This window comes from Micrasema longulum, unplaced genomic scaffold (assembly GCF_059751315.1).
Source record: "Micrasema longulum isolate JH-2025_06_02 unplaced genomic scaffold, ASM5975131v1 h1tg003617l, whole genome shotgun sequence".
NCBI classification, from domain to species: Eukaryota; Metazoa; Arthropoda; class Insecta; order Trichoptera; family Brachycentridae; genus Micrasema; species Micrasema longulum.
In genome coordinates, this window is record NW_028280656.1 from 58,908 (window position 1) to 80,183 (window position 21,276).

General features: G+C 29.5%; 1 protein-coding gene across 1 annotated transcript; it reads right to left on the bottom strand.

The window, feature by feature from the left end:
- Nucleotides 1-1,666: 1,666 nt before the first annotated feature.
- Nucleotides 1,667-15,427, bottom strand: LOC148270656 (protein doublesex-like; the record flags this gene model as incomplete). Its single annotated transcript, XM_088242311.1, has 4 exons — nt 1,667-2,051; nt 4,469-4,502; nt 9,095-9,176; nt 15,287-15,427. Coding segments are annotated over 4 exons (320 nt in total), but the record flags the coding sequence as incomplete, so codon positions are not given.
- Between the last annotated feature and the right edge of the window lie 5,849 nt (nt 15,428-21,276).

Below are 21,276 nucleotides of genomic sequence, written 5' to 3' on the forward strand. Positions count from 1 at the left end.
ATGATAACATCCAAAACATCAAAGGCGATTCTCAAAGGTAATTTTTTTCAGTGTAGAATTTCATTTGACCTTAAATATAAATTCCTAAAACGATTTATTTTATTATTACTCGCTAAGAATTTATTCAAATGATTTAGAAATCAGGTGGAGTTTTTTTTTTCCAAACTCACCCTCGCAACTTCGCACTTCTGCTTTGAGAGCATACCATGCGACCGCAAATGTCCGTTATTGACATTTCCTGTAGCTAAAAAAAACTTAATATTAGTTTTGTATCACCCGTCGATGACGAAAGCTCTGAGCAATAGAAATTATACCTAGTTTTATTATTTAAATATAATATTTTTGTAACACTATTAACAAAGATTTTTTAAAATAAATATTTATTGTGATGTATTACGAAGTTTACACCGCTTCAATCAATATAAAAAAGATCTCTAGTTTATGATTATGATAAAATTATAAATAAACTTATCAATGAAACTTGGTTTAGTTTTACTTTTTATTATTTTGACCAACTTGCGCTTTCGTCTAAGTAGGCATCTTCAAGACTGGTGGATTGTTTACAACATTTACAGTTTTTATACCATTCTTAACATATTTTGGAGATAAGATCAAATAAGTATAATACAATACTTGATTTTTAACAGGGAATCAAGTATTGTGCTAACTTTATCTGTTAAAATGTGCATTTCCTAATCAGTTATATTTTGCCATGTGTTCTTTTCCCACCTTTAAATAATGAAAGCTTAATCCCAATTTCGGTCCAAAAACTCTCAAAAATGAACTGTTTAGCAAACTAGTAGTAAATATTTATGTTTCTGTCCCCTATTAAAATACTTATTTAATCTTATCTCCAAAATATGTTAAGAATAGTATAAAAACTGTAAATGTTGTAAACAATTCACCAGTCTTGAAGATGCCTACTTAGGCGAAAGCGCTCGTTGGTCAAAATAATAAAAAGTGAAACTAAACCAAGAAGTTTCATTGAAAAGTTTATTTATAATTTTATCATAATCATTAACTATGGAGTTTTATCAAGAAATATCAACAAAAAACATCAATATTATCTCTAGTTCAGAATCCATTTTTGTTGAACTACTTCCAAAGGCATAGATGTTGTGTTTTCAGGCAAACTTTCCATGTACATTATATTATTCTGACCACAATGATATCGCATTATATTTGCGTTCGAATGTTTAATAAGCCCATGATAATGTGTCAGGGACAGAATTTTTGAATAAATAAAACTACTGTGTCTACAAACACAAACACAAACGAAAATAAAACGCTCACTTGGTTCGCTGACAGGCCCAAACACATTAAAATAAGGTAATTAAACATTCAAACGCACTGTACTCTATTAAAAAATGGGCAATTTGACTTACCAAGTAATGAAGATCCGATTGAAGAACATGGCGGGGTCACGGGATATGGTATAGCCACGGAATATGGCATACCCTGGATGGATCATGATCCCTGTCACTTTTGAAACATAATTATGATGAATTTTCGCATTCGCTGATAACACAGTAACACAATTCGCTTCACAAAAAACAAACGCACTGATAAAATTTCCGAATGAGAAAATCACTCAAATCGGTCGGATTTTATCTATTGATGAGCACTGTAACACAATTTATTGATTAATCAATGTTTTTTCACACTATTTTTCAGTTAAATCTACATCATTATTGCACAGTATTAACGATTCATTATGACGTTATGTTTTTATTTTCCACTTCCCACATCTTCAATTTCCACTTGTTTAAATCAATAAGTTAGTTTAAATATTTAAATTATGCTATTTTTGTTGCTTTATACATTCAGTAATTTTCTTGTTTCAGTTGAAACCTAAAGAAAATTGTTTCCATTAAAAAAGAAACGCAAATAATACTTTAGAAAATTAAAATTAAAATTGAAACTAAATGATAAGTCTTACGTTTTGAGAGCCGCTTTAAAACAAACACTTTTCGATTATTCTGTATCTTTCACTCATCTGTCCCGTATAATACTTTGTCCGTTTCATTTAATACGCCCCGTTGATTCTCAATCTATGGGACCAATAAAATGAATAATGTTTAATTGTTTAAGTTCTTTCAGCTGTGGTAAAAAGTGGTACAAATATTTTGAGCGTAATCAAAGATTTCATAAATATTTTAAGTTATTCACATCTACTTCAATAAATAAACATAAATTGTTTTATTGCCAATTTTAAAAATACGTTATTTAAAAAAATGAGAAAAGTAAAGTAAGGGTAAAAATCGCGCTGAGAAAGAATTATATTTATGATTAAACTCTACTACCAATACAACATTTTACCACAAATCAGAGTTTTAATAAAATAAATAAATTATGGATATTTTGAAGTATTGAAATAAAATATTAAATGTTATGTATTTGATTTTGGAAATAATAATTATTAAAATAAAAATTACTAAAAAATATTTTTTACGCTTAATAAAAGATGTGAATGTAGCAAAAATAAATACGCAATGGTACATTTAAAGTATAATAATTTATCCAAAAAGGTTTATTAGGTGACAGTTAAAAAATTTCGAAACATTAATGAAATTTTGCTTTTAGATGTATAAATTTGTTGGTGTCCTACAAGCGTTTAATTCACGGGCGTATTTCGCTGTACTTGGTAATGTTACAGTAACTTTTTTAAAGAAATTTGGTGGCAGAATGACGAACGTGAAGGTTTAATAAATTTTTTCTATGATATAACAAAAATAATGCGTGGACGCGTTCCCGGTTCTCCCTCGGCAATGTTAACAATTCGGGAAGCAAGGGGTTCTTGAATTCTTTTTGTTATTTTTAATTGTTTTCGAGTATTCTATGATTATTAGTGTTATTAACGAAACCATGTCAACCCAATCCACGCCATATTAATAAAATTGAAATTTTACATAATATAACAAATATTTTATTTGTGTAAAATCACTCCATAAATTTGACCGGCCGGTTCAAAATATGACCGTTCCTTCGCCGAGGCTTAAAATAAAAAAAAATAAAAAAAATTTAGTTTGTAAGTGAAAATTTTTGATGGAAGTTATTTGTAATTTATTGCAGAAATAAAAGACGAGTGATACTTTTTCATAAAACATATCATCTCATTTGTCAACCTGAAACACTTTGTTAATGATCTTTAAAACAAAAAATATTTTATTTTATTTGCTTTTTTTGAATTTTTTTGAATTTTGAATTTTTTATCCTTACATCTGTTTTGTATAAATTCATATATTAAAAAAAAAAAGATACCAGTCTCGAAGATGTCACGAAAGCGATGAAACCGGTAACTGGATATTCCAAATTTGTGGATTTAAGTATCAACTGTCTTTTATTTCTATAATAACATAAAATACTTTACTTCTTACAAGAAACAAGTATGAATCTTAGAAAATAACAAACAAAAATAAATATTGAACACGTAATGTTAGCAGATAATGCATGTTAGATGACTTGTTTTTTGTAAGAAGTAAAATGTTTAATATTATTTTATTTCAAGCCCTGACAAAGGAACAAACAGTCACGTTATAAAACCAATCAGAAGATTAAATAAATTTTGTGATTTTACACAAAGCTAATATTTGTCACATGAAAGATCACAAAGTTACTGCTTCAAACATTAATTTTAAATTTTATATATTTTAATTATTTTTTTTCATTATTACGTTCATATTACGTTTCGGCATCATAGGAATATTAGATAGCGTAAAATCGATTAAAATGCAAAATAATATGTTGCTGATATTGTTGAGCTAACTATATGAACGTGTATGTATACTTTTATTTTTTATACCAAAAGATTAATCGATTTAGCACAAATGAGTAAGTAGTTAACTAGTCAATAAACAGCGCTGAAAATATATTTTAACTATCTAAAATAACATAATATGAATTTATGTCTTCTCGTACTCAATTATACTTTGAAAAAAGGTTCTTCAGAAAAAAAAACCATTAGTGTTTTATTAATGTAATTTTTTAGACTCATTTTAATTGTATCAATCGATTTATTATTGAAATAAAGATACCAGTCTTGAAGATGTCACGAAATGGAACTGGTCATTGGTAACTCGAAATTTAAGGTCTTTAATTTTCATAATAATTTTTCAAATGAAAATTTCCAAATTCCAATAGATATATATTTATAGATTAATGTTCTTGGAAGCTTGGAAGTTTTGTGCTGAAATTTACTTCTCTTCGCCCGTCGTGGTGCAAAAAAATCATTATAATAACGCAGGTAACTAATGCAAAAATAAGTATTTCCTCTGTTTATTTTTTTGACAATCATGTATCATTTATTTAGCCACCAAATTTATACATCTCTTAATATTTTCAGGTGGAATATTCTTACTATTTATAATAAAAAATAACATAAAATATACGAAAAATAACTCAAAATCGAATTTTAAAAAAAAACATTTGTATATAAACCTTTCTGGATAAGTCTTGCAATTGATGTTACCTCCAACAATGTTGTTGTCGACGAAATGTGTGAACTAGAAAATAAAAAATATATGAAAAATTTGGTCATAAAAATACAAAAGCTATCGCATGCACGCAAATTATACATTAATAACCTTATAAATTAAAAATTACGTTTTCTTTAGTATAATATGCAATTCAAACATAAGCAAACAAAAATGTATACAGAGTAAAATGATTTCATAGTAGTCGGAATTAAACCGTGGACTAAAAAAAAGAAAGAAAAGTGTCCCATTTAAAAAAATTATCATAAGGTAATTCATTTTTATCTTATGTATGAATAAATTACTGAGTTAATATTTCTTTCAATTCACTAAATAATCTATGTTTAAGGTTTAGGGTTATTCTGCAAAAACAGAAAGTTAAATTTCTGGAGGACAATTTTAGATAAAAATTACTGTCACAGTAAAAAATACAAATAAAATATTTCGAATTGCAAATTTTAGTTAAAAATAGATCTTCTAAATGTCCCTAAAATACAATTTTATCATACTTAAACGTGGGTACACAAGTAAAAATTCACAACGTATCACTACTTTATTATTGCGATAATAGTTTAGCATTCAAAAGTTAAAACCATTTTTTTAATGAATGGAGTTTTAATAAATTCAAAAGTCAAATTATTTGACTATTTTTTAAAAAATTTCTTCATAAATGCCGGAGTAGGAAACGTACGAAAACAAAACATAAACGACTTCTTAACATACATTTGTTATTGAAATCTTTTGTTAAATACCAATTGGTTGGTCTTTTAAAGAATTTAATTATTGAAACTGTCCCAAAATTAATTGTTACGATGAGAATTTCAATAAAAACAAACCAATCACCACGCTGTTTCTCTGTAAGGGATGGCAAAGGGGAGAAAACGCCATATCACTAAGTCTTTGCATTCAGATCTTGCATCCTCTACATTCATACATCTGATTATTATTTTATTATTCCGACTTTTGACATGGGCATCTTTAAATATTTGTTGGATTTAATTATGCCGTGTTTTTCTTTCTGCTATCCTCGATTTGAACGTCTATCTATTTTAACAAAAATGTTCATTTAAAATAGTATTTTATCTGAATTGGTTTTCAAAGCAAGTAAATAATTTGTGAAATAATTCACAATGGAGTCCTAGTGCTAATCCAGATGTATGGGATAAAAGTATGGACTTGGAAAAACAGGGATAAATTAGGCTGAATTCTGTCAAAATGCGATCTCTCAGGCGAATGTGTGGTAAAACTATGTACGATAGATGCACAAATGTAGAGATCCGTACATTATGTAAGGCTTAGATAAGGTCTGCGATGGTTTGGACATGTAGAGCGAATGGAAAATGAAAGGACAGGGGTCCAGGCAGAAAGATTTACGATGCTAATGTTGATGGATGCAGAAAAAGAGAAAGATCGAGAAAGACATGGTATGACCGAATCCAACAAATATTTTAAGATGGACATTTCAAAAGTTGGAAGATGTATGCATGTAGAGGAAGCTAGGTCTGTATGCAAAGACAGAGTGATATGGCATTATATCCTCTTTGCCTACCCTTGCGGGGAAATAGCGTGACGGTTTGATTGTTTGCATATATTTTAATTAAGATTTTTGTATACCCACGTTTTCGCTTTAACCCATTTGTCTAAACTTATTTTAATAAAAAAAATATAATAAAAAAATTATACTTTAAGTGCCTAAAAGAGTTTTACAATGAAAAAATGTTTCAAATAAAAAATACAGGTGGCAGTTTTGCAGTTATAAAAATAAAAAATATAGATAAGTTTAAAAAAATACAATAGCAAAAAATACAACTAAGTTATTTGTTATATTACAAATTAAAAGGCACTTTTTCAGATCAGATTTTAAATCATTCAACAATAAAAAAAAATAAGCATAAAAAAAAACTACAGTACAGTGCTCGTAATTATCATAATATGACATGATATGATATGGTATGGTATAATATCATATTATGATGTTATTAGTTCAAAAATAAATCTAGAATGTTTTGTTCAGTTTACGTTAATAATGAATATTGGAGTGTTTACTTTAATAAGTTTCATAATATTCTAAAAACTGCTAAGAATTGTGTGAAAGCAAGGTTAGGGATAAGAAAAAAAAGCAGAATTAATGTTAATTAAGTAACGCAAAATTACATTTGCAAAATGTTTATAAAAGCATGCTTTTGACACCCATTTTGGAGAAGACTTTTATTGTAAATGCGCCACAAATGTTATGAATAAACATAATAAAATAAATGTAAAAGAACTTTGTTTTCTAAACCGACCAGTTTCAAAGCTACACAAGCTTTATTTTCAAGGTATAATTAACTATTATATATCTATGGCTTGGATCTATGAGGGCCAATGTCATAATTCGTAATATTACAGGAGAGTAATAATTAAGCAATTCTGAGGCGTTATAATGAACAGTTTTATGTCGTTGAAAACAAATATTAATAAAAATCATTATAACTCATGTATTTGTGTATAAAGTAGTTAAATATAAAAGCTTTTTAATTTTCATCGACCCCATACAAAACAGTGCCAAGAAAAATATGAAATCTGACATTGGGCCTTCTACACCTAAGCCACAGATTATCTCGTATATATTACATTCTCCTCCCACAATAAATTAAGCTTATCTACCTGATCAATATAGTCGGCAATTATTTTTATAAATGACAATTTTTCTAAAAAATTATCAAGTTCCACACCATCAAACATTAAACCTGTATTCCAAACCACCAATAATATATGAACATTGTTAAAAAATCACATTGATAAGACCTCTAAATATAATAAATCTGGCATCTACCAAATGCATTTTAATGATAGCAATTTAATCTACATTGGAAAAACTAAAAGAAACTTTAGTATTAGAATAAAAAGCACTTAAGGTGTCTTAATAGTATTTATTTCTGAATTCGCAAACCGTCTGATTAAAAACAATAATTATTTTAATAAAGCTACTAAATTGATAGTTCTTTAAGTCGAAAACATAAAAATGAAATTATGCAACTCGGAAATATTAGAAATTAAAAACGCTATTCATAATAAGAAAACAGTAATAAATAACCAAGTAAACAATATTTTTTTTTAGCCCACCCCTGTCTATTTTTTTTTTTTTCATTTTTTTTTTGCACCACAACAGGCCAGGTGGCCTAATTACAGTGGTGAATTACATCACAGAGCACCCAGGCTTGAGAAAAATCACATTTTAAATTTTTGTGTTCTCACCGGGAATCGAACCCGGAACCTTCCGTGCGTGAGTCAAGCGTCTTGACCACTACACCACGGAGGCCGCCGATCGTACCGATATCACTTCACACTTTCCATGTTTATCTTTAGAAGAACAGCATGACAAAAGACTTGACTGATTAGATACATGTGTTTTGATTTAATAATTAGTAAACACTGTTAAAATCAAATCGGAAAATATTTATTAGTTTATTATACCTTAATAAAGAAGCTTGTGTAGCTTTGAAACCGTCTAATATTTATTATATTCTAAAAAATAACCACAAAGTTAGTGCATCAAATATAAATTTTATAAATAAACATTCATATTAATCCATACAAAAAAACTGTTACTATTGAATGGATTCATAATTTTGAAATTATATTTTTTTTATAACATAATATTATTACAAAATACAATACTGTGAACTATGTTGATTCTAATGTTTTTCTCAGGATGCGTGTTTTTTTCATTTCCATTTCCTTTTGTTCAAAGGGCTTGATAAATATACTATATTTATTTCATTATTCGGAAAAAAAACAAGAAATTGAATAAAATTACCAATATGGGAAAAAGTGTGAATAAAATAAAAAATGCATAAAGGGAAAGTTTATTTATATGCCTATGTATAAATATTGTATTTGCTTTCTGACTGTCGGCCTCGTGTCGTAATGGTCAGCGCGTTTGCCTACCATGCAAGAGGTCTCGGGTTCGATTCCCGACATGGTTGATATGAAATAGTGATATCGGTTTGTAGTCTTGTGGCTAGTGTCTCGGATTCACGGAACAAAGTTCCGTGGTTCAAATTCCACTTTACCCCAACTTGATTCCATTTTCTAATAGTGAGTTATTTACAACTCGTTGAAAATGGCCCGCAAAATTAAATATCTGGGTAAATCATAAGAACGCAAATATTTCTTTTTAAAAAAAAAAAAATAATTAAAAGGGAGTTTTTACACTACAATATTTCATAGTCCCTGGACTGGTACCTGAAGCGTAAGACCGATCATCTTACCTTCATGCATAAAAAAAAGGTCAAGATACGCTGCGATTGGTGTACCAATGTAGTGCCCTATGCACCATGAGGTGCGGAAAGGGAATGATGATGATGATGAAAGATTATATTTAAAGTTTTAGGAAAAAAGTAAAGGTTTACTTGTGAAAATACAGGAAACACCAAAATCCGCACACCAAAGTAAAAAAAAGTCAAAACTAAATTGAAAAAGCAAGCGCATGAACTTAAACAGTCAAAAAATGTTTAATACACAGTTGTAATGGAAAATAATGAAGTGTTTTATAGAAGGGTAATAATATATTATGGAGAATTCGTAGTTTGGCACAACACTACATTTTTTGTTGGGTTTTATTAATATTTTATCCGTACTGGCGTGTGGAGTTCCTCAATTCTACGCCATCAAACATGTTGAGATTATTCTGACGAGCGTATTCGTTGATGACCCATTTGCCTGTGAAAATAGAGAAACGTTCGCAATTTTATACATTCGCAATCAAAAAGCGCATAACTCCTTAATAAAATATATTTGATTACAAATCTTGAAATGTGAGTTGCAAAAAATTAATAACTTAAAAACTTACTAAATGTTATTAAATGTTTGTATATAACCACTTACCGACTTGGGTGGGTTTTGCATGTGGATTTAATTAGTGTCCTGACGAAGAGACGGGTACGTCTCAAAACCAGTAGATATAGAAAAGTCGGTAAGTTGTTATACTCATATACTCATATACAAATATTTAATAATATTTAGTAAAATGTTTGACCAAAAAATTTAATGCTTTAATAATATCTCTAAACTAAGGTTACTGCAGTCAATAAAATTCGTACTTTTATATTCAGAAAAGTGTCATTTTTATAACCCCCAAAAAAAGTATTGCAAACGTGAATTCATATTTTTCAGTTGCGTTATATTTTCGGGTAATTGAGTATCCTGTATCATCCGAATTTTCTTCAAATTCTAAATTAAAATTGTATTATTTATTCACAAAACTCCGCATACCTTCTTTTGATATTTCAGTGCCAAAAGACAATTTGTTGGAGTATTTAAAAATATTATCTTGCCTTATAAAAATGTAGTAATTTGAAACTTAGGTACCTTAATTTAAGAAATTTTCAGTAATCATGTTTAAAAAAACTTTTAACGCTAAAAATATATTATCTGCCTTGCTTACACAAAAAATACTTGTAACTCACAGAACAAAGTTTGTGAACAATTAAACGCATATACATATAAATAGGTATGCAGACATTGTTAATAAATTGCAAATATTTGCGAACAGTGAAATTAGTAAGTGATCATAACATTCATTATTCAAATTACAATATTAAAATTATTGCATTCCTATTATGTACTCTTGTACCTTTTTAAAGTTAACGTTCTTCTTGTAGTGCAGCTTAATTTTTGAAAAGAATGTAGTTATGTAAAATGCGTTTATAAGGAATTTCGTGATCAGTTATGTTTTTATATTTATTGTAAATATAAATTATACGAAATATAAATAATATTAATATTCTGGTTTGAATAATGTTAATACGCGCATACTAAAAAATAAAGTAGGTAGGTATGTGCAATAAACACATTCGATATATTTTTTACAAATTAGAATATATAATGATTACCTAAAAAAAAGTTTATTCTCTTGTTTTTCAATGCTAAAATATTTATATTGTATATTTTGTATATATGTATATTTGTATGTGGACATGTGTAAGTGCATGTATGTGTATGTATGTCTGTCTATGTATATATGGATAAATGTGTAAATTCGTACATACGTTCGTGTTAACTGAATAAATCAGTATACCCACGGATAGGCGTATGCGGGCTATAATAAATAATTATAACAAAATACATCCCGTGTGTTATGTTTTGGCACGAATGATTTATTTGTGTATTATTTTTATCTTTTCAATAAACACAAATACGCAATATTTGGATCAATGTGCAGAGTGAAAGTCGCTTTCAATGGACATAATTAGAATTATGTATGGTATTTTTTTTCAGCCTGTAAAATATAAACAATAAACACGTGCCACCTAGTCATTCCTTTCAAATAGTAAAAAGACGCATGTTTTTAGGTAGTACTAATATTTATGCCGCTAAATAAAATGAACTGTTTGAGATAAATTGTATAGAAAACCTTTAAACAGAACTAAATATAAATTGAAATTTTTACAGATTTTTTTTTTTTAAACGTGATAATGTATATTTTACTGAGATTCATATCTATTTTTGATTTAATGGGTTTGAGTTAGTGATATGTAGTAACCATTATTTAATAATAACGCATCGACAATAATTATAGCAAGATGAACTTTATTTTCAAATACAATAAGGAAGTTCAGAGGTTTATTTAAATTTTATTGTTTATTAATAGACTACCAAACTAAGCTAATTAAAAAAAAGTATTTAAAACTTATAATTAGAAATCAAACACTGATTTGAGTCTACTAAACATTTTATTTTATTTTTACAAATATAAACATTTAAAAATAAAAACTTCGTGACAATTGTTTCGCCTTATTAGGGCATTTTCAAACGAATGTGAAGATTATTTGGATTGAATGTCCTTATAAAGTTAGATAATTCAAGGTACTTAAGTAGAAAATAAAAATAATCTTATTAACTATAGCATGAATATTAATCATAATTGAGGGAAACACCATTGGTTAAGGGTGAGGCTAAGTGTTTAATAGGTAATGGGGAATTTAGGTATTTATATTTGAATTTCGGGGAAAATATAACAAAGTAAGTATTTTTTGACTTACAAGTATGTATTGTGAGATAATTAATGAAGTTTTGTAAATTTGGATAATTGTTGTCGAAAAAATATCAATAATATTATAATAGGTTGCTGTTCATTTTAATTTTAAAACATGATTGAAATATTATGAGGAAATTTATATAAACATAAATGTATTATTATACAATATTTCTATTTTTAAGAATTTCTTATCAAAATATATAAATGCAATTGTAACATGATTCATCTATTAATTACGCGTCATAATATTTCAATCATGTTTTAAAATTAAAATGAACAGCAACCTATTATAATATTATTGATATTTTTTCGACAACCATTATCTAAATTTACAAAATTATAAAGTTTCATTAATTATCTCACAATACATACTTGTATGTCAATAAATACTTACTTTGTTATATTTTCCCCGAAATTCAAATATAAATACCTAAATTCCCCATTACTTATTAAACACTTAGCCTCACCCTTAACCATTGGTTTTCCCCTCAATTATGATTAATGTACATGATATATAGTTCATAAGATTCTTTTTATTTTCTACTTAAGTACCTTGAATTATATAACTATATAAGGACATTCAATCCAAATAATCTTCACATTCGTTTGAAAATGCTCTAATAAGGCGAAACAATTGTCACGAAGTTTTTATTTTTATATGTTTATATTTGTAAAAATAAAATAAAGTGTTCAGTAGACTCAAATCAGTGTTTGATTTCTAATTATAAGTTTAAATATGGAGTTCTACAAAATAAACACCAAATCAATAAATAAAAAGTATGTATTTTATTTTTAGCGCCATGATTTTCTAAAGTTTTGTAATTTCAAAATTACTCAGTTCTGCTGATTGGTGAATTGGCTTCTCGGAAACCAGAAATCTATCACAAAACTCTATCATTGGTTGAATGTACTTAAATTTTATAAAAATCATGTTTATTATTTTTTTCATATATTTTCAAGAACTTTCGTCGTACAATTTAATGCTCTAATTTGTACCTCGGCTCGGGTAAGAACACATATATTTAATTAAATAATTATATTTTAAGCACTGAACTTCCTTATTGATACGCAAATCTACGTGAAAAAATTGCGCAAAAAGATTTTAAAAAGAAATTCCTTAATGTACACATTCTAAAACTAATTTACTATAGATTTGTCGAATTGCTTGCCAACAGAGGAGTGTTGGGTGACAGTATAATATATTATTAATCATACGGAAATACCTCGAGGTTGCACAAACTGACTGCCCAAGCTATAGGTACCTATGTTTGTAATACATTATTTTCTAGCATTAAATCCGCTGTCAAACGAATTAATTACAATAATCAGTTTTGGTCCAGACACATTTTGAAGAGCGAAATTTGACATAGACGTATTAAGGTGTATGCATTGAGTCATAAATAATTTTCCTAGTACAATCGTAGTGTACAAAAAGTACTTACACTCTAGTTCACCTAAGAATGTCCCAGTTTTGACAAAATCAAGTTTTTACTGTGCAAACCTCCACCTTTGCACTTTATCAGCCAATTATCGCTCAGCTTCGGCGAGTCGCTTTATTGTTATTAGTTTTACTGCAATAAATTTTCTTTATTGTTCCAGCTTTATCCTATTTGTCGAATGAATCACTGAATTTCGCTAGTGAGGAAAATAGATCATGTAATACTATCTTTTATATAGAATTTACTTGTTTATCAAAAGTTATTTTAAGAGTAATAGATATGAGTGCCAATTACATTATTTTATAAATTATTAAAAGCGAATCTCACAATAAGTGTTTGTCGGTCCCAGTAGTGTACGAGCGCAAGACTTGTTATAATCTAACTGGTATTTTAAAAAATAAGTTTTTTCAAATATTTATTTTCATATCATTCAAACACTAAACTTCACTGTCAAATTAAAACAGAATGTAAATGGACGCTAGATTACTTAACGTCCATGCGCCCTGAAGCTGCAAGACGTGCTGTAATCTAGGTCCTATCTGTTGTAATTGAAATATTTCATAATTAGAAAGGAAGATTTAGAATTGCAATAGTCTATGCGCTCTGTAGCTGCAAGAAGTGCCGGGATATTTATTTATTGTACAGCGCCCTTGAGGTGATTTTCACAAAAAATGGCGCTGTATAGATTACCCAACTATAATTATAATAATATAGAAGTTTCAAGAAGGTTCATTCTAGCAAGGAGTTTGTTTAATCTGCAGTGCCCTGGGCGGGCTCTTGTGATAACCCTGACTTGATTTCGGCTAAGTTTTATTAGTTCGAAGGCAAACTTTTGCGAGTGCCCATTTATCAGTAAATTTATGCCCTTTAAAAAAATATTCATGTCGATATTATAACTATGCAAGGTTTTTGTGCTGATATTAATACTAAATGTGCAATCCCAGTGCTATTATTAACTTGGTGTATTTTGAAGGAATCAAAATTGTATGTGCATTCGTTCATAATTTGAGCCCAGTGCTTTAATGCATTAATTTGTGAAAGGAAAATGCAATCTGTAACAATTCCTTTTAAGGTTTTTAAACGGGCAATTTTGAACTGTTTTTGTAAAATTTCATGCTGTATACATTCATAATATAGGAAACGAGTACGCATTTTGTATTCATTGTCAATATATCATATAGAAAATAATAATCATTATGTATAAATAATGTTTAATTTATATTTATGATACAGTACAAATAAGGTTGTAATAATACGTTTTATTATGATATTATACTAGTATTATAATAAAATATTATATTAAGTATGTATAGTAGGTAGTAGGTAGGTATTATTAACTTTATCTTACAATCAAAGTGGACCAAGTAAATAAAAGCCTAGACGAGGTGAGTAGAAAATTAAGTATCTACCTGTGTGGAATTCTAAACATTTGCCCGTAACTCAAAATTCGGTAAAAATTATTAATTCATTCTCGGGTTATTCTAACTGGTCTAAATTGGTCTAGGTTATTCTAACTGGAAGAAGTGTAAACATTGTTTTACACTTTTTCCAGGCGTTGCCTAGTAGGTAAATTTGTTCAGCCGGATGAATCCCATCCATTTGATAAAGGTTTCAGCTCTTTTACTTCAGTCAACAGATGGAAGAGTTGAGGAAATGTGGAGGCTTCAATTATGCCTATGGGCAGAATGGTGAATGTTACGTATGTTAAGTGGCCACATAAACCAGCCAAGAACAGGTCATAAGACCTGTAGATGCCTAAACTTCCATATTCCCTTCTCAATGATGTTTTTCCCCTCTATTGCAACAAATTAAGACGTTTTTATTTTTATAAATTTATCATTTTTCCATGTTAATTATTATGGCTTGGCACGCAGTGTAAAAAGTCATAGTAAATTCATGAATAAACATGTAAAAAATAATTTTAAATGAATAAATCAATATTATTAAGTAAATGAATTTCAACGCTTTTATTATTTGAAGCTGCTTTTTATAACTTGGTCGATTTTGCTTGTTTACTCTAGGATGGATAAATGTATATATATTATTTATCATGTAAATATATTCTATTTTAATATCTTACAGAGTCCAATTTTGTATAGAACATAAAAATAATTGTTCTTGTTACCAAAGTTCTAAATTCTTTGAGCATGATTTTAATTAAATGCAGAATAATTGTCCGCTGAGTTATTCACAAAACAACCAAAAAACATGTTTTTGATAAGGGTCCTTTTAGTATACTAGAACAGTAAACCATTACGACCGTTCACAGTTTCCGTTTCATTAATGTTTTGCACTTTTCAATAGCCTGGAAAAAAGTGGATTAGTTTTGGTTATTATTCCAGGGTCGCACTTACCCTCGTCAATTCTTTTGGAAGCCTCTTCCAGGTCACTGCGGGCGTACTTGAGGATGGCGTACATCAGGGGCATCATCTCCCATGAGTAGTGGAACTTCTCCAGAAGTTTGTGGCAGTTTTCCAGAATCATATCAAGGGAATCTGGGAACAAAACACACATCATTAGAAATAAATCTAATAATTGGCTTCCATAGATATTTTCCTTTTTTTTTGTCTTTTATCCTAAGAAGGTTTATTGAGATATGTCTTAATTTTTGGAGAACAAGACAGAATGGAAAATGCGTATGGAGTTCACAAAAAACTAAAATATTCCAATAGAAATGGAGAACGTTTTTGAGAAGGAAATACAGAAGTTACAGGCATTTACAGATCTTACAACTTGTTATTGGCTGGTTTAAATAATCGGATATTTTCTCTAATAAACTTTAAGAGCTGGAAGAATGTAAAAAAATGATTTAAGTATTCGAACATAAGCAGAACATGGAATTGAAAAAAAAAAAAAACCTTTGCACCCTAACAGGCCAGAAAACCCAATTCTAGTACACTGAACACTCATGCTTGAAAAAAATCACATTTAATTTTGTGTTCTCACTGGAAATTATACCCAAAACTTTCTCAATCAAGTCCCAATTACACCTCTGAGTCCGCCAATGTTACACAGTGTGTAAAGTGTAAACCAATAATTGTATATGTAAACCGGGTTCAAAATGTATCCGTCTCTTTGTCAGGATACTAATTACACTAAATAGTAAATAGCGTGGGTATTCTGCGAAAAAGCACTAAGTCAAAATTACTACTTCTGAGATAATTGAAGTTCAAAGTTTGCAAAGAAATAACTTTTTTTTATACTAAAAATTACTAAGCTAACTTGAAAAAATGGTAAATTGATCTATTTATTTCATTTTATTCAATAGTTCAATAAATAATAACAGAACTTAAAATCGCATTCTTTAACCTAACTGGACCGAAGGGGGATATTTGAATCCGACATTGACCGATTTGGTAAATTTCACTTTATGTACATAAGCATTTGGCAAACTAACAAAAATGAATAAAAAATACAAATGAGTAAAATGTGTGAATGCGAAAACATAAATAAATTATTACACGGTCATAAACCTTTTTAACATTTTATTCTCCTGATGCCATATACAAGTAGGCGCTGGGGTCGTTTGGTGCCCCCGTTCGGATTATGTGTAATTTTTGGATGCTTAGTGACGGAAAGATTAATGCGCCTAATACGTAGACCCCCCCGTCTATAGGTAGATTTGGGTACCTAATATTACAATAATATAATCACTAGATCCTCAACACATAAACAACTTAAACAAATACAAACTAATACCACATTCGGACAAAGGGATTTTGAGTATTATTCTATTTAAATCTATAACCTACTTCCACTATCTATTAAAGCAATAAGTAATGAGAAAATGTTTAAAAAGGCTATAAAAAAATGGATAGTTGAGCTAGGTAGAAGTAAAATGGATTGTCTCATTCGCCCATACCAATGCTGAATCAACTGCTCCACAATTGTATGGCTTATGTTAGGTTTTTGTTGTTTTCATTGTGTGTTTTGTAATATAAATAATGTAGATGTATATAAATACCTTGTTTTTAAAACTGTCTGAATATTTGTTAATTATGTTTGTTTTTTAAGTGAGTCTTCTTTGTTTATTCTCAAATGTAATAAAAAAAACTAAATTGTTAAGTGTCCTCGGCACGGGAAACCCCAGTGAGGTCACATTATTTTTATTATTAATTATAGTTTGTAAGCGAAAAATATGAATAAATAAATATAAAGATAATATTTTATTTTATTTATTTATTTATTAACATGTTTTATCAAAAATACAATTTAACGTTCACTATGCCCTGCTAACAAGGGTACATACTCCGTTCCATTTATATATGGGTGCCTAATAGACGGTCCATGGGTGCGCTGGAGCGCTAAACAAGTGAAATTATGGGTTAACTCCCTTAAAATGCTTGGATTTGTTCTTAGAAATGCCAAGATTTTTTCAAATATTTAGTTTCTGAACATTGTATAATTCTTAGGTAAGAAGTTGCTTGGAATTTGGTTCCATCATTTGGTCGCCAAATGAAATCACGTATTCGTTAATGATAGAGAGGGTACAGAAAAAATTCTGCTTTATCTGTATCTCAGGGAGTATGGATTTTACCCGTGGCTTTTCCCGACTGACTTCTTACTAGGAATGCTGGGCTACCAATCATTGTTTGGGAGAAGGGATATTCATTTGGGTGTTCACTTTTTTCAACTCATTGGCGGTCGCATCCATAATTCCGATTTTCTGAATGAATTCAGTCTATTTGTCCCCTATAATTATCTTCGACAAAGGCTACACAGGTTGGTCTACCTACCACGATGCGGGACCAACCTGCCAATGGTTATGCCGGTAGGGAGAGCAATTGTGTTATTCAATCGTATCGCCTCGGATGTCGATATATTTCATGACAGTGGTATTACTCTTAGGAGGGTAATTTTCAAATTGTAATATGTATGTCAATTTTACATGAATTTTTTTTCTATTATATTTGATAAATCTGATGTGTATATTTTGAAATATGTTGAGAATTAATTAGATACTCTGTAACGTTCTCAATGTAACAAAAAAAAAATGAAATTATACGCAAATTAAAGCATTTATCCGCGAACATGAGTTCCAAAATTAATAAATATTTGCATGGATTAATATTAAATCAATACAAATATATATTTTTTTAAAATTAATGGATATATAAGAATATTGACAAAAAGTACTAGTATTTTTATCTACAAACGCGCAAACTGACATGAGACAATGATCATATTTTAGAATAAAATGAAAACATTAAACATTAACTAAACAATAGTTGTTCGATAACTGTTAGTTTGTGTAGTGGCTTTACTTTGTTTACGGTCTATGTCAGTGTTTACCTTACCTTTAAAAAAAATATATATATCTAAATCATTCTCTCATAGGGGTTTAAACTGTCCGTAGGGTCGTAGTGAGTCATATCTTGCTGCAGGGTGATTCTTTAAAATGCTGCGAACCCCCAATTGCATTCCACCGGCAATACTACTGACTAGTCCTACTTACGTCGTGAACCCTGGGTAATATGATCAAACTCATAGTGGTGTGATCAAAGCAATTAACGATAGGATGAAAAGCGAGTTTCTGGCGCCTCAAAACCCGAACCAACCAGCTAAGGGAAGGTAACTCCGACTGAAAATCCACTAGATAAGGCAACGGGAAACCACTCTGGTCATATTTTCCCAGGAATCACTACAGCAAGTACATCAGTAAGCAGTCGTCGTGGCTGCGGAATTTAAAAATAGCGCGGAACAGAAATGCTTTGGCTGAAGTGATCGCCAACTTCGGGGAAAAGGACCCGACAAGGCACCGAAAGAAGATGAAGATTCACTCATATGAGTTACTAACAAATATTCAGTCATGAGCGCAATTAATTAAAATGTTAAATACATTTTAAAAAATCATCATTCGATCAAAAACTTTTAATTAAATCTCGTGGACCGCCAGAACCAAATTTAGAAATTTAACATCAACGCAAGTCAAAAAACAAACGTTTCGTTCGTTTTTTAGATTTTTATTTATATAATAAAGCTTTCTGGCTATGTGGATGTGATAAACTAAATGTATTTTTTTGTTTCCGTGGTCAATTTACGGCGGTGATTCGACTTGGACAGTAAACGGTGTTAAATATTTAACTCATTTGTCTCAAAAGGTAAAAACACGTCGTTCATCTCAAGCTCATTTACAGAAAGAGATGACGCTGGCTATTTTAGGCTCAGTAGATGTTAGGTTACTAGTAGATTCGGGATACCGGGCTCAAATTAAACAACATATATATTGTCAAAATTGATTGATTGTGTTTAATTTTTCGAAGCTCTGGATTAAGCGTTGCGCGGTCATGATGAGACCAGCAATTCCAACAACTGTGGGGGTTTTCTTGGTTTGATAGACTTTGAAGCAGAACTTGACGCGTCTATGAAACAACACTTAGCGACGGCCACCCTTTTTAAAGGAACCTCTAAAACCAAAAAAAATAAATATTAGACGCAATTTTAGCGGTTTATCATTCCGAAAAAGTTATCAGATTTTAGAGAGTTCATATCAATCCAGGCCACAAATTTACAAAACAACAGTTACACAAATAATTCTAATAATTCGCTATGAACGCAACGGGAATATACATGAACGTTTCTGGAAATACTTAAGGCTGGTTTCGGATAAGGCCGATGGGATATCAAGCGCTATTTTACATGAATTAGAATTGTTAATAATACCTTTTTTTTAATAGCTCGATGTTATGACGGCGCTTCTGTCATGAGTGGAAAAAACAGTGCGGCGGTGTACAAGCAACAATTCAAGAACAATAAATACCAACCATACGTGCACTGATTCGTAAGTGTATGGATCATATTTTAAAATCTGATAAGAATGATATCAGTAGGTATAATAAATCAAGCCGATATGTTATTTCGCCACTTAAAGACAAGACATTTTAAAATTTTACCACAATGCGTCATTTTATTTCAACAACTTCAAAAACAAAACACCAACCCTTAATCAATTAAGAATCTCTGATTTTGATATGTCTATACAAATTTTACGCGAAGCTTCAGATCAATTTGATGAGCCTCGGAGTAAAAAAATTAAAACCACTTAGTCCGTAATTTGCAAAGAAGTAAGTGATATTATTTTTATACAAATTAAACAAAAATTTGACTTTTATAACCATTTTTGTATATCGTTGGACAGAGTAGATTAAATTTAATATTTGGGAATTTATAAAGATGGGAATTTAAAATGGACTAATCAAATTGATCATATCAAAAATAAATTTAAAAAGCAAATTTCCTTTTTAAAACTATATGAAATATAATAAGCCTAAAAGAACTTGTGAAAATATATTACGCAATAACTCAATCAGTTTTGGAATATGAGATCATTGGATGGGGATGTGCAAATGACACACTGATCAAGCAAATAATAATTGCACAAAAAGCTTTAATAAAAATTATCTTAAGAGTCCCAATTAGAACTAGCTCCCTCTATATATTTGAAAATCTTAATGTAAAATCTATAAAATAACTTTATGTAAAAGCTTTGTTACTATACGCACGTAAACATTATTCTCTACCTTCCGTTACAAATACAAGAGTTACTAGATACTCCACCCTGATGCTGCAAAAAAATTAAAAAAATTACACCCTTCGGTCAAAGAGGATTGGCCTACTACTCGGTTAAAGTGTACAATCTTCTTCCATTATCCATAAGGACAATTAGTAAGTTCTCACAATATAACATTGCTATTAAGAAATGGATAGTGGAGGTGGGTTGCGCACGGATCGACGAGTGGATCAAGCCAAATAGGTAAAATGTGTACTGTTTACGAAATTTATTCTATTGGTCTATATGAATTGGTTATGTTTTTAATGATTATTTTAGTTTTTTTTGTGTATTATGTTAATGATAATTAGGTTAATTGGATTAATTACGTTTTTTTATTGTTATTATTATGTTACATTGTTAAATAGCTAATCTTAAGAATGTTTCACATTTTGTAAAATGTTTCCCTCGGCACGGGACACCCAGTGAGGAACATTATTCTGTATAAAAAAAATAATACGAGCAATGTAAAAGTATAAATAAATAAATAAATTACTGCACAGTTGTTTTCCTGCGAAAACTTTGTAAAATATCGTTTCGATTTCCCTGAAAATATTTTTAAAACTACCGTTAAGACGTACGAATTTTTCGATATATTTAAATTAAAAAATGATTTTTTTACAATTTACAATCGAGATGATTTTGGAGAGGCTTACGGTGCTATTTCGATTTTGCGGTTATTTCTAAATTATGGTCGAGTCTTTTTCGGAATGTGTAAAATTATGAAAATTAATTTGTTCAATCCCAATGGCTTCTGCCGAAAGCGAAGGTTGTTTTTCCACATTAAAGAGAGTT